Raw genomic sequence first — 19,550 nt, forward strand, 5'->3', positions numbered from 1 at the left:
TGGCTGGAGTTGAGTCAGTATGTTGGCAGCGGCCGCTAAATATTAGTGGTGGCTGTTTAACAGTCTGATGGCCTTGAGATAGAAGCTGTTTTTCAGTCTCTCGGTCCTGCTTTGATGCACCTGTACTGCCTTCGCCTTCTGGATGATAGCGGGGTGAACAGGCAGTGGCTTGGGTGTTGTTGTCCTTGATGATCTTTATGGCCTTCCTGTGACATCGGGTGGTGTAGGTGTCCTGGAGGGCAGGTAGTTTGCCCCTGGTGATGCGTTCTGCAGACCTCAACTACCCTCGTGGAGAGCCTTACGGTTTTGGGCGGAGCAGTTGCGGTACCAGGCCGGTGATATCAGCCCGACAGGATGCTCTCGATTTGTGCATCTGTAAAAGTTTGTGATGCTTTTGGTGACAAGCCGAATTTCTTTAGCCTCCTGAGGTTGAAGAGGCGCTGCTGAGCCTTCTTCACAACGCTGTCTGTGTGGGTGGACCAATTCAGTTTGTCCGTGATGTGTACCCGAGGAACTTTCCACCTTCTTCCACTACTGACCCGTCGATGTGGATAGGGGGGTGCTCCCTCGTGCTGTTTTCTTGAAGTCCACAATCATCTCCTTTGTTTTGTTGACGTTGAGTGTGAGGTTATTTTCCTGACACACACTCCGAGGGCCCTCACCTCCTCCCTGTAGGCCGTTCTCGTCGTTGTTTGGTAATCAAGCCTACCACTGTAGTGTCATCCGCAAACTTGATGATTGAGTTGGAGGCGTGCATGGCCAGCAGTCGTGGGTGAACAGGGGGTAACAGGAGAGGCTCAGAACGCACCCTTGTGGGCCCAGTGTTGAGGATCAGCGGGGTGGAGATGTTGTTACCTTCCCTCACCACCTGGGGGCGCCCGTCAGGAAGTCCAGGACCCAGTTGCACAGGCGGGGGGTCGAGACCCAGGGTCTCGAGCTTGATGACGAGTTTTGGAGGGTACTATGGTGTTAAATGCTGAGCTGTAGTCGATGAACAGCATTCTCACATAGGTATTCCTCTTGTCCAGATGGGTTAGGGCAGTGTGCAGTGTGGTTGCGATTGGTTGCGTCGTCTGTGGACCTATTGGGTCGGTAAGCAAATTGGAGTTGGTCTAGGGTGTCCGGTAGGGTGGAGGTGATATGGTCCTTGACTAGTCTCTCAAAGCACTTCATGATGACGGAAGTGAGTGCTACGGGGCGGTAGTCGTTTAGCTCAGTTACTTAGCTTTCTTGGGAACAGGAAACATGGTGGCCCTCTTGAAGGCATGTGGGAAGCAGACTGGGATAAGGATTGATTGAATATATGGTCCGTAAACCAGATGCTCATGGCTCTGGAGGACGCGGCTGGGAATGCCGTCTGGGCCTGCAGCCTTGCGAGGGTTAACACGTTTAAATGTTTTACTCACCTCGGCTGCAGTGAAGGAGAGCCCGCAGGTTTTGGTAGCGGGCCGTGTCAGTGGCACTGTATTGTACTAGAAGTTGCCTTGGGATCTACAGTGTAGACCAAGCGACTAGGGTGAACTTGGATATAGTCAAAAGAATGCTGGGTTGTTTTGATGACCCAACTGCTGGGTTGCAGGCATTGGGTCACTTAGTTGGGTTGTTTTATTTAAAAAGAGCAAGGTTGGGTTGTTGATGCTGGGTTATTGACCAAATTGGGTTGTTTTTAATCCATCATCTTTTAGAGTGTACACAAATAACAGAGGAGGACAGGACACTGGTCAGCCGCTTTCCATGGTGCTGGCTGACCAGTGTCTCTGATCTTTGATGTGGAGGAGATATGATAGATGGAACAGCATGAGCGGGCTGTGCGTAGCCTAGGCTACAGGCTTTTACTAGCTAGCAGATTGGCAGCTACTGTAGTTAGCTAGCTACATAGACGGAGCATGGAGATCACTCCCCCGCACCTTTCACGTTCCTGTTCCCCGGGCCTATGGACTTTCCGATGTAGCAAGCAGTGGTTCTTTATCCAGGCTCCACAGTATTTAGTCCCGATGCCCCCCTGCCCTGGCTCTCCTTTTCTGGCTGCTTTGCTTGTATCCTGCGTCTCCATGGATACCACCACTTGAGATTTGCAGACAAAGCTACCAAAACAGCAATAAAACCACGCTAAAAGTCCTGAAAAAGTCACATTTCTGTGTCCATTAGTTGACTAATTCTCTCCCATGAAGAGCGCAGTCATACATATATATAATATGTATGGACACAAAAAAATATATATAATAATAATAATACATTTTTTTTTAAAGTTAAGATAGACGAGAGTCAGAACCAACACCACCGTTGGGATTGGGTTTGGGGGTTCTGAAATGTGTTGTGTGCAAGTGGGGAGGTGGAGGTTGGGAGGGTAAATGTTGAAATACCATTTGAAGTGCTAAATGCTTGGAGATTGGTCCGCACAAGCATTCGGTCTTCGTTCAGTAGTGATATGATTTTGTAAATGTTATATTGGGATATTGTTACATAAAAAATGTGTTGCAATGTGTATACTTTAGTATGTTTAGTTTAATGGAAAATGTAGGTTTGAATAGGTAATTGCTTAATTAATTAGTGTTAATTATTCTGATGTGAGGGGCTTCCCTACAAATGGAGCCTCTTTCAGTTCATTGAGGAAGGCATTTTGGATTGACCTGTGGATGGGGGCAGCATTGTTTTAACCTGTCCCCATCAGGTATACTTTTGATGGTAGTACTGTTGTTTTTGTTCCGGAATCACTATGTAAATAAACACCCTTGCACAGAAGAACTTTTGCGGCGCCGACATCTTTTTATTTTGATAGAGGTTAGGTTTTCCAGTTTAGCCTTCTGGCCTACTCGACGTGACAAAATACCCTGTCAAATAGGATACAAAAAGATCATCAAGAACAACAACCCCCTGAGCCATTGCCTGTTCACCCCGCTATCATCCAGAAGACGAGGTCAGTACAGGAGCATCAAAGCTGGCACCGAGAGACTGAAAAACAGCTTCTATCTCAAGGCCATCAGACTGTTAAACAGCCATCACTAACATTGAGTGGCTGCTGCCAACATACTAACTCAATCTCTAGCCACTTAATAATTAAAAACTGGATGTAATAAATGTATCACGAGTCACTTTAAACTATGCCACTTTATATAATGGTTACATACCCTACACTACTCATCTAATATGTATATTCTGTACTCTATACCACCTACTGCATCTTGCCTATGCCGTTCGGCAATCGCTCATCCATATAGATTTTTATGTACATATTCTTATTCATTCCTTTACACATGTGTGTATAAGGTAGTTGTTTTGAAATTGTTAGATTACTTGTTAGATATTACTGCATGGTCGGAACTAGAAGCACAAGAATTTCGCTACACTCGCATTAACATCTGCTAACCATGTGTATGTGACAAATAAGATTTGATTTGATTTGAATAGTAGTGCAAGGCGATGAGGTCCAAAATTATATTATAGCACCCTATTCCCTATGTAGTGCACTGCTTTTGACCAGGGCCCATAGTGCTCTGGTCAAAAGTATTGCACTTTGTAAGGAATAGGGTGCCATTTGGAATGCAAACATTATGTGTATCAAGTAGCGGAGGGGGCGTCCCCGAGGCAAACACTTTTGGAGTTAATAAACTTATCAGTGGTCGGACATCAGAGGAAGAAAGATTCTAATCGCTCCTTTGAATCTTGGAGTCTTTGTATTCATTAATTTGTTAAACACTTCCCCCACCTCAAGAGTACCCAGGCTCATCCACTTATTACGGATGGTTGTTCAATTTAATATTGAGCTCAATCGTGGATGGTGGCTGGTGGTTGTTGGTTTTAGAGTACAGTATTGTGGTTGGTGGTTTTAGAGTACGGTATGGTGGTTGGTGGTTTTAGAGTACGGTACGGTGGTTTTAGAGTACGGTACGGTGGTTGGCGGTTTTAAAGAGTAGGTAAGGGGGGGGGGGAGGCGTGTGGTTGGTGGTTTTTAGAGTACGGTATGGTGTTGGTGGTTTTTAGAGTACGGTATGGTGGTTGGTGGTTTTAGAGTACGGTATGGTGGTTGGTGGTTTTAGAGTACGGTACGGTGGTTGGCGGTTTTAGAGTACGGTACGGTGGTTGGTGGTTTTAGTGTACGGTATGGTGATTGGTGGTTTTTGAGTACGGTACGGTGGGTTTAGAGTACGGTATGGTGGTTGGTGGTTTTAGTGTACGGTACGGTGGTTGGTGATTTTAGAGTATGGTACGGTGGTTGGTGGTTTTAGAGTANTTTTAGAGTATGGTACGGTGGTTGGTGGTTTTAGAGTATGGTATGGTGGTTGGTGGTTTTAGAGTACGGTATGGTGGTTGGTGGTTTTAGAGTACAGTATGGTGGTTGGTGGTTGTAGCTTCAGGCCCAGAAGCTAGGATATAATTGGTAGATTTGGATAGAAAACACTCTAAAGTTTCTAAAACTGTCAAAATAATGTCTGTGAGTATAACAGAACTGATATGGCACGCGAAACCCTGGAAAAATTTGCCAGAAATTGTAGTTTTTCTAAGTGGCTCCCATTTTGGCTGTAGTGTTGCCAAGCGTGTGAATGAGAACGCATTCTTTGGTATTTTTCTCCGGTAAAGACAATAACGATTCTCCGTCTTAAATTTGATCATTTATTTACATATTAGCGTACCTAAGGTTTGATTATAACCGTTGTTTGACTTTTTTGGATAAGTTTATTGGTAACGTTTGGGATTCATTTTGTATGCATTTTGAAGGAGGGAAACGGATGGAATTTTGAATGAAGCGCGCCAGCTAAACTGAGTTTTTATGGATAAGAAGAAGGACTTTATCGAACAAAAGGACCATTTGTGATGTAACTGGGACCTTTTGGAGTGCCAACAGAAAAAGATCATCAAAGGTAAGGCATTTATTATATCGCTATTTCTGACTTTCGTGTCGCACCTGCCTGGTTGAAATATGTTTTTCATGGTTTTGTGTGCGGGGCGCTGTCCTCAGATAATCACATGGTGTGCTTTCGCCGTAAAGCCTTTTTGAAATCTTACACAGCGGCTGGATTAACAAGAAGTTAAGCTTTATTTTGATGTATTACACTTGTGATTTCATGAAAGTTAAATATTGATAATTCTGTAGTTTGAATTTCGCGCTCTGCAATTTCACCGGATGTTGGCCAGGGACACTACCGTCCCACCTGCCCATAAGAAGTTAAGCTGCGATAAGAGGTGTTGGAGGTGGAACTGCGTTGCGAGCAGTCAAATCAGTGAGCAGCTGCTCTTGCATCATTGTCACAAAGTCACACCCGCTCCACTCATGTTAGAAGGTCAGCGTGAGAAAGTTTAGGCTATATAGAAATAATTACACTCAACTTGAAAAATCATTAAACCAAACAATGAGGGATTTCTATCATCCTAACCGAGGTGTAGACTACATCTCATATTCTAGTGTTCAACTTGTAAACAAGGCTGCATGGGATTTCTGTTAACGTGACTCCATACAGCCAATGGCAATGTCCACTTTCCATATAATGCTGGGAGCCACTTGTGGATTTGACAGCTGTAATTCAGTTCCACCTCCAACACCTCCGACAAAACAACTGCTATGCGGATGTCGGCTAAATCAGATCAGATTGAATAGAGCCCTTAAATCCAAAGTGTATTGATCAACATCCTTCAAAACCTTTTGTAATTTTTAACCAAAACACATTTTTTTGTGGAGTATCCATATTATTGATGTGCTATACATCAAATGTTTGCATTATTCTGATAATCTGTATATCAAAGCCTCCTTGGGGAACAAATAATGATTTCCCATTCAACAAATTAATACTGAGTCGATGCAGACCGGTTTGTTCATGTATCTGTGTATCTCTCCTTACTGCAGTTGGTGTCAACACCGTTGATGATTAATTAACAGGAAGGAGTGGAGAGAGACTGCCGTGTCTACTTAGCTCCTCTCCATTAACCTATTGATTCTGACCGGCCGTACTGTGACACCTGCTACTGAATATTATTCATATCAACATAGCACCGCAAGCGCCCAAGTAGCCTTGTCAGTGTGTATGGAAGCTGCATGTATGATGCATGTTTAATGATATAGTCCATGATCATAGGGCCAAGATATTTGTCAAAACATAAAAAAATCCTTACTGTTCATACAATTAGCCAAATCAAGTACTCCTGGCAGAAATACAGTAGCATACAATTAGCCAAATCAAGTAATAATAAAGTACTCCTGGCAGAAATACAGTAGCATAGAATTGCAGTCTTCTTTGCTCATTTTGGGCACATCTCTCTCTCTCTCCCTCTCTCTGTTGTCTTTCTTAATAAACAAATGTTGTTGTTTTTTGGTGTGGTTCTGAAGTTTATATGTTACCCAAAGCAAATAGTCTCTTTGTGAAAACCAGTAACATCTCTCTTTCTCTCGCTTCTTTTCACAGTGGCTCCCACATCCCCTAGTCTGCGTTCGGATGTCTTCAAGTCATGTATCGACGACAAGGACCTGGCCTTCTGCCTCAACGAGGGCGAGTGCTCCATCATTGAGACAGTAGCAGGAGTACACAGGCACTGCAGGTGAGTCTCTGTGTGTGTGTGTGTGTGTGTGTGTGTGTGTGTGTGTGTGTGTGTATGTGTGTGTGTGGTTGCGCGTGTGAGGGTTGTGTGATGTGTCTGTGTGTTAATGTTGTAGACAAATCAGCTCTTGTAGTTGAGAACTGTTAAGCATTCACCCAGAGTTTATTCAATAGTGACCTGCGCAGGGGAGACCAGCATTGGACTCTCTTAGACACGAATACATTTGACCTTATATAGGCAAGGAATATCTGGTTTAGATCAGTATTCTCTATTATTGGCAAGCTTATCTATTATATAAGACATACATATACTGTAGGTATCCAAGTGATATTCACCGCCCCCCCCCCCCCCCTCCTCCTCATACTCCCCTACCTCAAATCCAGATTTGTCCGGTTCTAGTTCAACTTGGATAATAGCTTTAAAGCACACAGTACAGTTGTCTAACACAATTGTATAAGCTTAATTTTTCCTTCACAATTCCTCCTTTTGTGCTATGGAGACTTACATAAGCACAACTATACCAGCAATCAATCAAAGGGAAACGTTATCTTCCCCTGTCTCCAACCAGAGGCTTCAGAATCTTGCGTTACCAACAATGAAAATAAGAAACATAATTAACAAGGATTTAAGGGAGTACAGGGTTTACCTTTGCAAATGTGACAATCACTCCTTTGACTAAGGGCACAATCATATGGGTCAACATGGTGGTAATGACCATTCTTCTCTGGGGATCTCCTGGCCCTGCTTCACTGGACTCTAGTAATATAAACAGGGCCAGGCATGATACCAGGCCCAGATTTACTGCAGTGCCTTTATCGCTTTCCAGCAGCAGTTGTCTCAGGTTCCTCCGGCTCTGGGACTCTCTTGCAGTGGGAGGCATGGGGCCAAGCATTTTGACCCTGGTACTTCACTGCAGTCTGGGTGGTCAGCAGGATCTGGAACAATCCCTTCCACTTGGGGTCCAAGGGCCCGTCTCAAAAGTGCTGCTTGATCAAGACCCAGTCACCCAGTTGCAAGGAATGGTGTGGCTGTTCTCCTAGAGGGGTCTGGGTTGGTACTACCTGCAGTCCCATCTCAGCAGTTTTTTTTCAACAATTCCCGAGCTCTGGGGATTGTAGGGAGTGTGCAAATGGTGCACTCTGCGTAATGCTTTGTTATGGGAATTTCACCGTGAGGCCAATGGTGACTTTAAAACAGTTACAGAGTTGAATGGCTGTGATAGGAGAGAACTGAGGATGGATCAACAACATTGTAGTTACTCCACAATACTAACCTAATTGACAGAGTGAAAAGAAGGAAGCCTATACAAAATAAAAATATATTTATTGCATTTTCCTTTTCCAAATGGGCGGTTATTTAGAATGCATAAGATTCTGTATTTACGATAGAGTAGCGGCCTACGGCTCGATAGAGACATAGCTTCTCCCTTTGTTTCTCAGTCTTCCCGCTCTTTCATTCAAAACCCAACCTCCTTTCTTTGTGTAACCAGCCGTCATAACGATTCCGTCCACAAGGGACGTTTTCTTATGACATAATTTGTATTCAATGTATTATCCATTCTGTGTTTATGTAATTCTGTGTGATTATTTAGGTATTTAGAAAATAAATATTTAAACCAAATGTTGTATTGCTGATTCAACTTGTTAGCCAGGGTTCATGAAGATAACCAAGAATTTACAACTTTCAGATGAGACGGAAATAAGGTGACGATTAATATTGACTGCTATTGATGTAAAATATTACTAGGTCTTTCAGAGTTTATTCGGAAGATAACAGCTCTATAAACACTTTCGTGGTGCCCTGACTTTCTAGTTAACCTGTCTAGCCCCGGGGTCCCCCCCCCCACATTCCACTGAAAAGGCGCGCGAAATTTAAAAAATATTTTTTTTAAATATTTAACTTTCACACATTAACAAGTCCAATGCAGCAAATGAAAGATAAACATCTTGTGAATCCAGCCAACATGTCCGATTTTTTAAATGTTTTACAGCGAAAACACCACGTATATTTATGTTAGCTCACCACCAAATACAAAAAAGCACAGACATTTCTTTCACAGCACAGGTAGCTTGCACAAAACCCCCAAATAGAGATAGAATTAGTCACTAACCAAGAAACAACTTCATCAGATGACAGTCTTATAACATGTTATACAATAAATCTATGTTATGTTCGAAAAATGTGCATATTTCAGGTATAAATCATAGTTTTACATTGCAGCTACAATCACAAATATCACCAAAGCAGCTAGAACAATTACAGAGAGCAATGTGAAATACCTAAATACTCATCATAAAACATTTATGAAAAATACATGGTGTACAGCAAATGAAAGATAAACATCTTGTGAATCCAGCCAATATTTCAGATTCTTTAAGTGTTTTACAGCGAAAACACAATATAGCATTATATTAGCTTACTACAATAGCCAAACACACAACCGCATTCATTCACCGCAAAGGTAGCGATCGCAAAAAAACAGCAAAAGATATAAAATTATTCACTAACCTTGACAAACTTCATCAGATGACAGTCCTATAACACCATGTTACACAATACATATATGTTTTGTTCGAAAATGTGCATATTTAGCGGTACAAATCGTGGTTTTACAATGTGAATACGTAGCCAAACTGCACAAAATTATCCGGATATATTTCTGACACTCACCTAATCTAATCAAAGAACTCATCATAGACTTTACTAAAAAATACATGTTGTACAGCAAATGAAAGATACACTAGTTCTTAATGCAATCGCCGTGTTAGAATTCTAAAAATAACTTTAGTACGACATACAGCTTACGTTATAGCGAGACAGCGCCTGCAATGAGGGCGGAAAATAGAACTAAACATTTTCCACAGAAATACGAAATAACATCATAAATGGTTCCTACTTTTGCTTCCATCAGAATGTTGTACAAGGAGTCCTTTGTCCAGAATAATCGTTGTTTGGTTTTAGAATGTCCTCTTCTCCTGTCGAATTAGCAAACATAGCTAGCCATGTGGCGCAAACGTGCCCAACTTCACATGACGCAAAGAAAAGAAAATTCCGAAAATCGCAATAAACGTTCAATAAACTGATATAACTCGGTTTAAAAAAACTACTTTATGATGTTTTTATCACATATATCAAATAAAATCAGAGCCGGAGATATCTAACGTGTATACCCGAAAGCTTTTCAGAAGGCAATCTGGTGTTCCTTCTCGCGCCTTCGAAGACAATGAAAATTCCAGACACGTCATTCCAAAAGCTCTTGTTCGGCCTCAGATCAAGCTAGACACCCCATTCCACCTCTCACTGCCTGTTGACATCTAGTGGAAGGCGTATGCAGTGCATGTAGATCCATAGATTTCAGGCAAATTAATAGGAAGGCCCTGGAACAGAGCCTCGATTTCAGATTTGTCACTTCCTGTCAGGAAGTTTGCTGCAAAATGAGTTCTGTTTTACTCACAGATATAATTCAAACGGTTTTAGAAACTTGAGAGTGTTTTCTACCCAATAGTAATAATAATATGCATATTGTACGATCTAGAATAGAGTACGAGGCCGTTTAAATTGAGCACGATTTTTTCCCAAAGTGAAAATAGCGCCCCCTACACACTAACAGGTTAATTACATTTACATGATTAGCTCAATCAGGATTTTATAGAATAGCATGTCATATCACTTAATCCGACATAGCCAAAGACACGACAGGTGGGACAAAGATCGTACTTTTTGGAGAAATGTCCTCTGGTCTGATGAAACAAAAATAGAACTGTTTGGCCGTAATGACCATCGTTATGTTTGGAGGAAAAAGGGGGATGCTTGCAAGCCGAAGAACACCATCCCAACTGTGAAGCACGGGGGTGGCAGCATCATGATGTGGGGGTGCTTGCTGCAGGAGGGACTGTTGCACTTCACAAACTAGATGGCATCATGAGGGAGGAAAATGATGTGGATGTATTGAAGCAACATCTCAAGACCTCAGTCAGGAAGTTAAAGCATTGTCGCAAAAGGGTCTTACAAATGAACAATGACCCTAAGCATAATTCCAAATTTGTGGCAAAGTCAAGGTATTGGAGTGGCCATCACAAAACCCTAACCTCAATCCTATAGAAAATGTGTGGGCAGAACTGAAAAAGCGTGTGCGAGCAAGGAGGCCTACAAACCTGACTCGTTTACACCAGCTCTGTCAGGAGGAATGGGCCAAAATTCACCCAACTTATTGTGGGAAGCTTGTGGAAGGCTACCCGAAATGTTTGACCCAAGTTAAACAATTTAAATGCAATGCAACCAAATGCTAATTGAGTGTATGTAAACTTCTGACCCACTGGGAATGTGATGAAAGAAATAAAAGCTGAAATAAATCATTATCTCTACTATTATTCTGACATTTCACATTCTTAAAATAAATTGATGAACAAACGACACATCACTAAAAACGTAATATAATATTTTTTTTCTCTCATCTCTTCTCAATTCAGCCATTTTACTGTTTTAAGCCATTCCCACTTGTTCCTTTGTTCCAACAGGGAAGTGCTTCATTGCATCTGTGGGAGGAAACCAACAAATATAAATTAAAGATCACATAGAACAGTTAGGGGTCAGGTTTAGTGTCAATTCAGTAAATTCAAGAATTTATTTAAATTCAATTTAAAAAATATAAAATCTTTATGTGAAAAGCTTATCAAATTCAGTTTAATACGACATCCGTATTCATTCCCTATATGCAATGATCGATTTGTAAATTCAATGAAGGGATAGTTCACTTTTTTACACCTTATAGTCAGATGGTTCCTTACCCTGAAAGTAGTCCATGGGCCAGGGTAAACTGTAATCCATGGGTTAGAGTTGTTTAAATAGCCAAAACTAAATTCAGCTAATTTTAACCACGGCTAATAAAAAAAATATCAGTTAAAAATTGGGCAAATCAACTCAAATGTTGACTCAACTTTCTGACTTTATTGGTAGATACTTTGAGTTGATTTAGCCACATACATTGGACTTTATCTAATTGCCCCATTATTCTCATCGTTTTTTTGTTAGCCATCTGGCTATAAGATATAGAAAAGTGAACTATCCCTATAACATCTTCAATTTATTAATTTGAAATGAACCATGTCAGTGTCTGAAATAATATTCACTATTCTTTTTGTCATGAGTTATTTAAGTCCTTGACCACATTGACTCTCAACATATCTTATTTTGTTAAATTCTCTCAGCCATATTCACAATTAAATTCAAGGCAGATGAACTATTTAACATGCAGACATGAGTTCAGATCGGTTACAAAAAAAACATTTTGTTGCATCAAATAGACCTCTCCACCGTAGCTAGCTAGTTAGCTATGTTAGCTAAAAAAACGATGCTCAAATTACATACCATAGCATAATGCAGTTTCATTAAACTGGAGTAGAACGTTGTGGCGATGTCTATTGTCGTGACATGACTATCATTAATATGATGACTGTCATTTATTGAATCAAACAAACTATTTTTAATTGTTTCTCGATTAAAATAATCATGTAACAATTAACTCATTAGGAAATCGAGGCACCACGGGAAGAGTTGTTTAATGAGTTGCTATCTCTCGACTTAAACTCTAAAGATATATAGATATCTCTTACATCAATAAGTCACTTATGAATCCTTATTTTCCTCATCAGTCTCATTCTGAACGTCGCCTAATCCTTGGATCCGCAAGAACCCTAGGCCTTATTGATGAAATAGCAATACACAAATTGGCTTAATTATTTATTTACTAACTAACTAAATAATAACACAGAATACACATACACACCTACATGAAATAAAAGTCCCTAGTGGACTGACATGATATGACGGCTTGTTACACAATTGTTAGCGAGTCCTTTTAAGCACTCTGGCCAAAAGGGGGCATTCCATCACACTGACATAATGTCTGTGCATATGAAAGCAATTATATCATTTAGAAGGCAAAAATCACATTGTTATCTTCACAAAAGTATTTTCATTGTTAATCATATATTTGATACAACATTTAGATGTATACCTGATACATAGGATGCGTAGACTTTCAGAGTTACAGTTACTTTGTCATAGCGTCCTTAATGACAGCACAAAATATAACAGGAATATCCTTTCGATCCCCACGGACTATTCTTACTTCCTGTCTTATGAGTATCGTTCCAAAGGTCATTCTTTGGTCGTGAAGAGTTTTTGGTGGGAAAGGTCTTCTGTAGACAAAGGGATTTATTTCCCAATACTGCAGGGCAAGGAAGGAGAGTTTCTGAAAACTATTTATGACTGGCTGTTAAGTCATAAACACCTCCTGTGGGAGAGGGGGGGGGTCAGGCTATCTGTCCGCCATGTGCCAAGCTGATCTGGCACCTTTGATCCTCACCAAGGAGAGAGAGTCATGACACTGTTCTTACCTTGATCGTCTGTATTAGCTACTTTTTGGGCCATATCTCCAATATTATTTGGAGTCTTATCACAAAGTCATACAAGTGTCGAGGCAATGTTATTCTGCACTAAGATGGCTGTTGACTGATGTTGCAGCATCTTAGCCTGATGTATCCTCCATTTCTGACAATTGTGTAATTCATAAACAAATTAGCTATTGAAATGCAAGCAGCAGGTGATGAGACCAGTTAGAGAAAGTATTTCAATACCAAAACACAAAAAAACATATGTCACTCAAGTCATTAACCTACTGGACCTTCTTTGCGCAAACAAACAAGAACATGAAACACAGCCTATTCACTTTATTTTAGATGATGATGTAATGGTGAATGAATCACACATTGTTAAATGTGGTAGCTTTAAGCTGTGTTTACACTCCTTTCAGTTCAATCGCCAAAGACGGCTGTAGCAGAGGGAAAGAGGTTACAAGAGAAAATGGTGGGGCGACTAGCTGAAGTTCAGATGTCATAGAGAGTTTCCCTACTGTAGTGTATCAACCAGCTAGTTATTAGAATCAGGTGCTGTAGATTAGGGTTGGAGAAAACCTACAAGCCGGTCACTCCAGGAAAGCCCTGTATCCATAGCTGCGGGTAGTAGAAGTGCTGAATATGAATAAGAAAATGTTTGGACATTTAAATGTTTCATATATTTTTACAAAAGTAGTGCACTGGGCCTTCACTAGTCCTGTATAGAGCCCCACATTGGAGGTGTCATAATGCCCATAAAACCTAGCAGTTAAACAGGGAATGGTTCCAATCGTTTTTTCACCATTCATTTTTCCCAAAAGGGATTTTAGAAAGACTTTAAATAAATGTGTTTCGTGTAGGCTTACCTTGGCGTGACGTTTTGATAACCATGTAAATCTGTCTCAGACAAGGTGACGTTTATCAATATATTTGGCTCTATTTACTCACAGATTCATAAATACTAATTAGCATAAAAGTAGACATGCATATCTACAAATCCCTGCAAGTGTAAAGGGTGCGTGTTGGTGGCAGGGAAGTCAGGCGCAGGAGAACGAACTTGGTATAAACGGAGTCGTTTAACTTCTTGAGAATACAGGGGGTGCTATTTTCATTAGCATAATTTGCTCTACAGATTAAACTGCCTCTTATTCAATTATTGCTCCTACTATATGCATATAAATAATACCATTGGAAAGAAAACAATCTCTAGTTTCTAAAACCGTTTCAATTTTGTCTCTGAGTGATACAGAAGTCATTTGACAGCACTTTCCATGACCAAGAAGAAAAAAGCAAGATGTGTATGCCAGCTTCAACGCTCTGCCTATATATGGTCGTGCCCCCTATGACCCGAAACACACCTCATTGGCCTTCCTCTGGGTGTCAAGAGGACGTCAGAGGAAAAATATCTTGTTTATCTGGGACTGACGTGAAATGAGAGCTAATTTCTTTGCTGACCGACACTTCCGGTTGTCTAAATCGTGCGACTTGTAGCTGCGATTGTCTTCTGTTGTGCGGCCATTATGGATGAAAACTATCTCCGTCTCGAAGTTTGTTTGATACATGTGACCAGATCATCGTAATGTATGTTTTTCAATATAGTTTAATCAGATTATTTGAATTTTTTCGGGAGTTTTGTGGTGTTCCGTTGTCTGATTTTATTTACGTTTGAGAGATCCGTGCCACTCGACCAGTACCTGTGCTAAATGGAGTGGGAAAGGAACAATTCTGAACGGAACAACGACTCATCTTGACAAAGGACACACTTTGATCAACATTCTGATGAAAGATCAGCCATAGTAAGACCCAATTTACGATGTTATATCATATCTGTTGTGCATGTGAACTGGCCGTGGGGCGCCTAGCCGAATCTGCCTGGTAAGAGCTATGCTAATTTAGCGCTACATTTTGTTTTCGTTATAAAACATTTAATAAATCTGAAATATTGTTTGGATTCACCAGATTTTGGGCTTTCAATATCTGTACGCTGTGTATTTTTCTGAAATGTTTTAAGATGAGTAATTCGTTATATGACGTTGGTCTCTGTAATTGTTCTGGCTGGGTCAGCACTATTTCAGATTGCAGCTGCAATGTAGAACTGTGATTTATACCTGAAAAATGCACATTTTTCCAAAAAAAACTATGCTATACCATAAATATGTTATCAGACTGTCATCTTATGAAGTTGTTTCTTGGTTAGTGGCTATATATATTTTTATTTAGTCGAATTAGTGATAGCTACTGACGCAGGAAAAAGCTGTTGGAGTAAAAAAAATCGTGTCCTTTGCTAACGTGGTTAGCTAATAGATTTACATATTGTGTCTTCCCTGTAAAACATTTTAAAATCTGAAATGGTGGCTTTATTCACAAGACCTGTATCTTTCATCTGGTGTCTTGGACTTGTGATTTAATGATATTTAGATGCTACAAGTTACTTGTGACGCTATGCTAGCTATGCTACTCAGTGGGGGGGGGGGGTGCTACCGGATCAGGGTTGGTGACTCGTGAGAAGTTAATAAGTGCTGACAAACTGCAAAACCAAATAATATAAAAATAACAAGTAGGTACAAAACCCGTCGCACACCAACACATACTAGCACAATCAAACAATCTCCGACAAGGACATGAGTGGAAACAGAGGGTTAAAAACACAACATGTAATTGATGGGATTTCTAACCAGTTGTGGAGGAAGACAAGACAAAACCAATGGAAAATTTAAAATGGATCAGTGATGGCTAGTAGGTCGGTGACGTCGACCACCGAACACTGCCCGAACACCGCCCGAACAAGGAGAGGGACCGACTTTGGCGGAAGTCGTGACAGCAAGCTCCTGCACATCATGTCTAGCTGACACCTTGTGTCATTTTAAAACTTGCACAATACTGTTCACAGAATTTTCCATTTAAAGAAAGGTAGCCAATGTATGAATTACTACATTTAGCTAACATTAGATAGTTAATCCGGAGAAAATTTCCTTTGCCTCGATTCTGCAGTCTCATCCAGATCATCATGGCATTTGTAGTTCTTTATGATAGCCTCATTAGCAGCTAATTAGCATTTTGTTTTTGGGGACGGATATAATGCTGCTCCCAGACAAGGCCCATATCCCCGTCATTCGCATGAAGAAAATAAGGAAATACAGGGGGTGGAGATCAGGGTGCCTTATGAGAATTTGTCGGTGAGTGTGTAACCCGCCTCTACCATCCATTCTATTGGCCAACGTGTAATCACTGGAGAATAAATTGGATGAGCTCTGTTCGAGACTATCCTACCAACGGGACATTTAAAACTGTAATAGCTTATGTTTCAGTAGTTGTGGCTACTAGCTGTTAATTATCTATGCATAGTCACTTTACCCCTACCTACATGTAAAAATAACATTGATTCGATACCGGTACCCCTTTTATATAGCTTCATATTGTTATTTTAAATTTTTATTTATTTTAAAAATTTTACTTCATTTTATTTAGTAAATATTTTCTTAACTCTATTTTCTTAAAACTGCATTGTTAGTTAAGGGCTTGTAAGTAAGCAATTCACAGTAAGGTGTTGTATTCGGTGCATGTGACAAATAGAATTGCATTCGATTTTTTTAAATACAGGCAAATATATTGATAAAAGACCCCTTGTCCTGGAGAGATATACACTGATGAACATATGGGTGGCTAATTACATAAACTCATCAAAAAAAGAAACGTCCTCTCACTGTCAACTGCGTTTATTTTCAGCAAACTTAACATGCGTAAATATTTGTATGAACATTACAAGATTCAACAACTGAGACATAAACTAAACAAGTTCCACAGACATGTGACTAACAGAAATAGAATAATGTGTCCCTGAACAAAGGGGGGATCAAAATCAAAAGTAACAGTACGTATCTGGTATGGCCACCAGCTGCATTAGGTACTGCAGTGCATCTCCTCCTCGTGGACTGCACCAGATTTGCCAGTTCTTCCTGTGAGATGTTACCCCACTCTTCCACAAAGGCACCTGCAAGTTCCCAGACATTTGTGGGGGGAATGGCCCTAGCCCTCACCCTCCGAACCAACAGGTCCCAGACGTGCTCAATGGAATTGAGTATGGCTGATGGCATTTTCATGCTGGAGGGTCATGTCAGGATGAGCCTGCAGGAAGGGTACCACATGCGGGAGGAGGATGTCTTCCCTGTAACGCACAGCGTTGAGATTGCCTGAAATGACAGCAAGCTCAGTCCGATTATGCTGTGACACACCGCTACAGACAATGACGGACCCCCCACCTCCAAATCGATCCTGCTCCAGAGTACAGGCCTCGGTGTAACTCGCATTCTTTTGACGATAAACGCGAATCTGACCATCACCCCTGGTGAGACAAAACCACGACTCGTCAGTGAAGAGCACTTTTTGCCAGTCCTGTCTGGTCCAGCGACGGTGGGTTTGTGCCCATAGGCGACGTTGTTGCCGGTGAGGTCTCGTGAGGACCTGCCTTACAACAGGCCTACAAGCCCTCAGTCCAGCCTCTCTCAGCCTATTGCGGACAGTCTGAGGACTGATGGAAAGATTGTGTGTTCCTGGTGTAACTCGGGCAGTTGTTGTTGCCATCCTGTACCTGTCCCGCAGGTGTGATGTTTGGATGTACCGATTCTGTCGATCACCCGTCCGTCCTGTCTCCCTGTAGCGCTGTCTTAGGCGTCTCACAGTACGAACATTGCAATTTATTGCCCTGGCCACATCTGCAGTCCTCATGCCTCCTTGCAGCATGCCTAAGGCACGTTCATGCAGATGAGCAGGGACCCTGGGCATCTTTCTTTTGGTGTTTTTCAGAGTCAGTAGAAAGGCTTCTTTATTGTCCTAAGTTTTCATAACTGTGATCTTAATTGACCGTAAGCTGTTAGTGTCTTAACGACCGTTCCACAGGTGCATGTTCGTTAATTGTTTATGGTTCAGTGAACAAGCATGGGAAACAATGTTTAAATCATTTACAATGAAGATCTGTGAAGTTATTTGGATTTTTACAAATTATCTTTGAAAGACAGGGTCCTGAAAAAGGGACATTTCATTTTTTGCTGAGTTTATTTGCCAGCTATGTGTGGCGCCATGTTTGTTGACATTATACAATGCATTCTGGTTGTCACGTAAAAGTCTGTCAGACCAAAGATGTTATAAGGAGGTGAAGTGTAAACTTCCAGAAGTGAATGTAGGGAAGTGAATGATCATAGACGACACACCCCCTTCAACATGCATATTGCAAACAGACCAAACTCGTCTCCTCTTATTATTTTTACTTGTTCCCGAAAAAACAAACATGGCTGCGCCACAAACTACCCATCTTCGGATTACTTTTGATTTCTAGAAAGTGTTTTACTCAATCATTTCCATCAATGGTGAGCTGACCCGTGATGTGATGAATTATAAATACTAATTGTTATTATCTAATTCATATTGTGGCTTCTGACACCCGAGAGTTATCTAAATATGACCACTTGTGTTACGTCAATCTTTCCTCAGTTAGCAATAGGACTAATGGAGCCTACATTTTCCGGTTCTGATGATGGTGTTTTGCTGTCGCTACTTCTGTGAATGTCTGAACATTGCATCCAAAAATAAACTGGTCACATTCAGGACATAACTTTGTAAGTATTGTGCTTGTGCAAAATGTATCTGTGAAAAAACAGTGTGGCCAGCTCACATGCTGACTGTTGCGTCAATTGAAACTGGACGTTCTAAATAAGTGTTCTGATCACACGTGTTTTAGGGTACGCTGCAGGAACCACTGTAGAATGATCACACCCATTTGTTGGTATGTGTGAAAAGATTTAGCCAGTTAACTTCATAGATTTAGCCAGTGGTAACTTGTGGAATAGACACAGGCTGGAATGCGCTTCTAACCAATAAGCATTCAGGATTAGACCCATCCGTTGTATAATTATAAATAATCTAAGTTTGGGTAAATTGCGATTTAACCTCCGGGAACAAACAAACGCCAAGTTTTGTACTGTACAAGGAAAGAGGTAGTCTCTGTATTGACATATCTATCATCGTCTGCAAGCGTGTTTCTCCTATCTCAATATCCTTCAGGCCTCTTCATTACAACTCTTCTGGGGACGTGCGTCAATCTAAGAAAAAAAAGAAAAAAAACAATCACCATCAAAATCCGTCAGTTTAAGCTAGAGATATCTGTTTTTTTGCATGGGCTACATCTGAATCCATCACATCACCACATCACCACATCCATCACATCTGCTTATGTCGGCCTTTTGCATCTGCGGGGGAAGGTGGCCGAGCTACAGCAGTGTTTGTCAGACCATGAGATCCCGAATATCTAAGAAATATCTAACTGGGAAACTGGTTGGAGTGTCATGCTTGCAGTGAGTTTGATTCCTGCTCACATGTACTGAATGTGGTAACTGGAAGTCGCATTTCCATATTACCAAATGGAAGCAACGTCGCAGTATCATCAACATAGAAGATATTGTAAAGATTCTATCTGCACAAACGTTTGCATTGTTGTGACACTACATCTAGCAGGTAGTGTCCAACAGTTGTGAATGTGTTGTTTCTGGAATATAATGTCAAACAATTTTGATAGTCATTTCTGGGGAAATGTGATGTTTGAAACAATCAGATGAGTTGAGGATATGACAATTA

The 19,550-nt window shown here is 41.0% G+C and overlaps 1 protein-coding gene across 1 annotated transcript in view; it reads left to right on the plus strand.

Moving 5' to 3' along the window:
• The first annotated feature begins 260 nt into the window (after positions 1-260).
• LOC111976345 (pro-neuregulin-3, membrane-bound isoform-like) overlaps positions 261-19,550 on the plus strand; it is a 198,669-nt gene continuing 179,379 nt past the window's right edge. The window contains exons 1-2 of the mRNA XM_070447752.1: positions 261-324; positions 6,396-6,528. Of these exons, the coding sequence (XP_070303853.1) occupies positions 261-324; positions 6,396-6,528 (197 nt within the window). The remainder of the gene's footprint in view (positions 325-6,395; positions 6,529-19,550) is intronic.

Source organism: Salvelinus sp. IW2-2015, linkage group LG17 (genome assembly GCF_002910315.2).
Source record: "Salvelinus sp. IW2-2015 linkage group LG17, ASM291031v2, whole genome shotgun sequence".
Lineage (NCBI taxonomy): Eukaryota > Metazoa > Chordata > Actinopteri > Salmoniformes > Salmonidae > Salvelinus > Salvelinus sp. IW2-2015.